Source organism: Humulus lupulus, chromosome X (genome assembly GCF_963169125.1).
Source record: "Humulus lupulus chromosome X, drHumLupu1.1, whole genome shotgun sequence".
In the NCBI taxonomy this organism is placed as follows: domain Eukaryota; kingdom Viridiplantae; phylum Streptophyta; class Magnoliopsida; order Rosales; family Cannabaceae; genus Humulus; species Humulus lupulus.
The window spans coordinates 48,805,325-48,809,122 of record NC_084802.1 but is presented as its reverse complement, the minus strand read 5'-3'; the positions used below and the strand labels follow the sequence as shown (position 1 = coordinate 48,809,122).

The following is a 3,798-nucleotide window of genomic DNA, read 5'->3' as shown; positions in this document are numbered from 1 at the left end:
AAAATGACACGAGCAAAATATGACATATTGGCTCATCTAAAGCGCATCCCTGCTTTCTTGAGTGTTTACGATGCATTGCAAATGTCTCCTAAGCATAGGAATGCACTTGTTGTTGCATTGACAAGTCCTGAATTTTATACGAAGAAGATGAAGCCAATAAAACCTATATCACTCGAGACACATACCTCTTGTATGGCATGCATTACCTTTGATGATAAGGATCGTTAGTTGGGAGCCGCCTTGCATAATTGGCCTCTTTACGTGACAGGTATGGTTGCCAAGGTTCGCGTGAGCTGCATCATGTTGGATTGTGGATCAACTATGAATGTACTTCCCTTAAAAACCTTGAGAGACGTTAGTTTACATCCACACCAATTGTCTCCGTCATCATTGACAATTCAAGGTTTTAATCAAGTCGGAGAAAAAGTAAGGGGAAGTATTACAATAAAAGTTGAAATAGGCGAACTAAATTCTGAAGCTTTATTTCATGTCATTGATTCAGACACATCCTACAATATGTTGTTAGGGCGATCTTGGCTTCATGAATATGGGGTCATTACTTCAACACTTCACCAATGCTTTAAGTTTTGAAAGGAAGGAAAAGTCAGAAGTGTTAACGCAGACCCAAATCCCTTTTACGGGGAATAGGTGAATTACGCTGATGCAAAATTTTACAAGTCAGCTAATGTCACAGTTTTGAAAGGGAAATTTGAGGAGGCCAAATGTCCTAAAAGCTCAACATCACAAAAATCCCTTCAAGTTAAGCAACTACCCCCTGTGAAACCTTGTCAACCAAAAGAGGAGGATTTGAAGGTATCTAGTCAAAAAAGAACCTTCAAATACATTCCTAAAAGTGAACGAGGAGTGGGGCAAAAAGCTTTGACGCCGATTTAAGATTTGATGACAACCCTTATGACAAGCTTTAATTTACCACTAAGGAAAATTGATCAATCACTACCCAAGGGTAAAATGCAAATTTCAATTACTTTTGGTGAGAATAGCAAGAAAAATAAAAGGGTTGTTACTCTTAATAAAAAATCTTCAACTTCTGTAACTCCGAAATCCTTCAAAGTGGATAAGACAAAGTTCCATATTAAGAAGCAAAAAGGAATCACAATCCATCAAAATAGTGATTGTTTAAAAGCTTCTTTTGAGCTTGATGAGTTAACATAAGAGGAACGAAAAATGTTTCGCAATGACGATGTACACACACCCATCCCGCAGGTGTCGGTGTTTGACAGACTTGAAGCAAGCACATCCACCCCACGAGTGTCAGCATTCGAAAGGCTTGTTTTCCCAAGTGCTCCATAGCCAAAGGCAACTAAAAATCACAAGCAATGGGTGCCAAAACAAAAGAAACCCTTGAGAATGACTATTTTTCAGGGGCATGAAACACAAGAAGATGAAGAAAATATTGCTCAAATCAATTACCTCTCTTTTGAAGAAAGTCTGGCCGAAGAATATGAAGGCTCAAGCTCAAACCCTTCAGAAGAGTTTATAGACATTGTTCAACCGGCACCCCAAGAACTCAAAGACGGAGGACAAGCAACAGTGGATGATTTAATAGAGATCAACCTTGGAACTGAAGATGATCTAAAGCCTGTATTTGTCAGTGCTCTATTAACCAAAGAAGAATTGCCACAGTACAAACAAGTCCTTCATGAATACAAAGATGTATTTTCTTGGGGGTATCAAGACATGCCAGAGTTGGACGACACAGGTTGGCAGTATCGAAAGACGCTACCCCTGTAAAACAATCTCAAAGAAGAATTCGACCAGAGCTAATTCCCAAAATTGAGGCGGAAATTGACAAGTTAAGAAATTGCTGGTTTATTTGGGAAGTTAAGTATCCCATTTGGCTCGCAAACATTGTCATTGTGATAAAGAAAAATGGGCAACTCCGCATATGTGTAAACTACCAAGACCTTAATTGGGTCTGCCCAAAGGATGAATTCCCACTCCCCATCACTGAATTATTGGTAGACTCTACTACTGGTTTTGATGCTTTATCATTCATGGATGGGTTCTCTGGGTATAACCAAATCAAGATGGCACCTGAAGATGAAGAGCTCACCACTTTTCGAACACCAAAAGGCATATTTTGCCATTTGGACTCAAGAATGCAGGCGCAACTTACCAAAGAGCAATGGCCACGATTTTTGAAGACATGCTTCACAATACTATTGAATGTTATGTTGATGATTTAGTGGTAAAAAAAAAAGAATGGAAAGATCATCTTGATGATTTAAAATGAGTCTTTGATAGACTTAGAAAACATCAACTCAAGATGAACCTTTTAAAATGTGCATTTGGGGTAGCATCAGGAAAATTCCTCGGGTTTATTGTTAGACATTGAGGAATTGAAATTGACCTTGAAAAAATAAAAGAAATTTTGGAAATGCCTCCCCCATGTAACTTACGTCAGTTACGTGGCCTACAAGGAAGACTTGCATATATTCGAAGGTTCATTTCAAATATTTCCGGCAGATGTCAACCTTTTTCGAGATTGATGCAGAAAAATGTCCCATTCATATGGGATGAGGCATGCCAAAATGCTTTTGAAGGTATTAAGAAATACTTGTTACACCCACCAGTGTTGAGAGCTCCAATTTTAGGAAAGCCATTAATATTATATATCACATCACTTGACCACTCTTTAGGGGCCTTGCTGGCGCAGAACAATGTGGAGGGAAAAGAAGTTGCTCTTTACTACCTAAGTAGAACTTTAGTAGGGGCGGAACAAAACTACCCTCCAATCGAGAAAGTGTGTTTGGCTTTAATTTTTGCTGTCATAAAATTACGACATTATTTACTCTCACACCCTGTGACTTTAGTGTCAAAAGCTGATCCCTTAAGATATATCTTATCAAAGCCTGTATTGTCTGGACGACTGGCCAAATGGTCCATGATTTTGTCAGAATTTGAAATTAATTTTGTCCTGCAAAAAGCAATAAAAGGACAAGTGTTGGCTGATTTTCTGGCAGCACACCCAATTCTGAATAATATGGAGTTGCGAGAAGATCTTCCAGAAGAAGAAGTTTTCACTACCGAGACTTCATCATGGCAACTGTTTTTTGATGGGGGCAGTAAGAAACAGTGGGGAGGTGCTGGCATTATCTTTGTGATGCTGTCGGGAGGCCTGATACCTTACTCTTTTCATATTCTGGCTATATGCACCAATAATGTAGCAGAATACGAAGCATTAATTATCGACCTCGAAATTGCACTCGAAATGAATACATTCGTTATAAGTATTTGGTGATTCACTTTTGGTTATTAAACAAATGAGTGGAGAATTTGCAGTCAGGCATGAGAATTTAATCCCTTACCATGAAAAGGCTAAATACTTGCTTGCTCAATTTCAAGATATCACCCTAAATCATATCTCTAGATCAAAAAATGGTAAAGTTAACGCGTTAGCTAACTTAGCTGCATCGTTGACACTTCCTGAAGAAAGGGATATCCAAATTACAATAGGAGAACGCCATGTGCTACCTCAATCCACGGAAAGAGTTAAAGAGGAAAATACAGTCAACTTGATAACTTTCCTGGACAATGCAAACGAAACTGACTGGCGCCAACCAATCAAAGACTACATCCGAAAGGGAGTCTTGCCAGAAGACTTAAAAAAAAGAGTGGATGTAAGAAGAAGAGCACCTTGATTTGTGGTCTTTAATGACACATTATACAAACGCTCATTCGATGGGATATTGTCGAGATGTCTCTCACAAGAAGAGACGACACAGACACTTCAAGAAACTCATGCTGGTACATGTGGCACTCATCAAGCTGGCCCAA

The 3,798-nt window shown here is 39.0% G+C and overlaps 1 protein-coding gene across 1 annotated transcript; it reads left to right on the top strand.

Moving 5' to 3' along the window:
• The first annotated feature begins 270 nt into the window (after positions 1-270).
• Positions 271-3,262, top strand: LOC133805791 (uncharacterized). The gene is made up of 5 exons (XM_062243945.1): positions 271-552; positions 649-813; positions 1,384-1,720; positions 1,843-2,032; positions 2,488-3,262. The coding sequence occupies exons 1-5, from the start codon at positions 271-273 to the stop codon at positions 3,260-3,262; spliced, it is 1,749 nt and encodes a 582-aa protein (XP_062099929.1).
• Positions 3,263-3,798: the final 536 nt, after the last annotated feature.

Excerpts from the sequence above, each read along its gene's own strand:
- LOC133805791 (XM_062243945.1), top strand. The coding sequence starts at position 271 with ATGGTTGCCAAGGTTCGCGTGAGCTGCATCATGTTGGATTGTGGATCA. Across the intron at positions 1,721-1,842 it reads GCCAGAGTTGGACGACACAG|TTAAGTATCCCATTTGGCTC; the intron begins GTTGGCAGTATC and ends TTATTTGGGAAG. Across the intron at positions 2,033-2,487 it reads TTCATGGATGGGTTCTCTGG|ATGTCAACCTTTTTCGAGAT; the intron begins GTATAACCAAAT and ends TATTTCCGGCAG.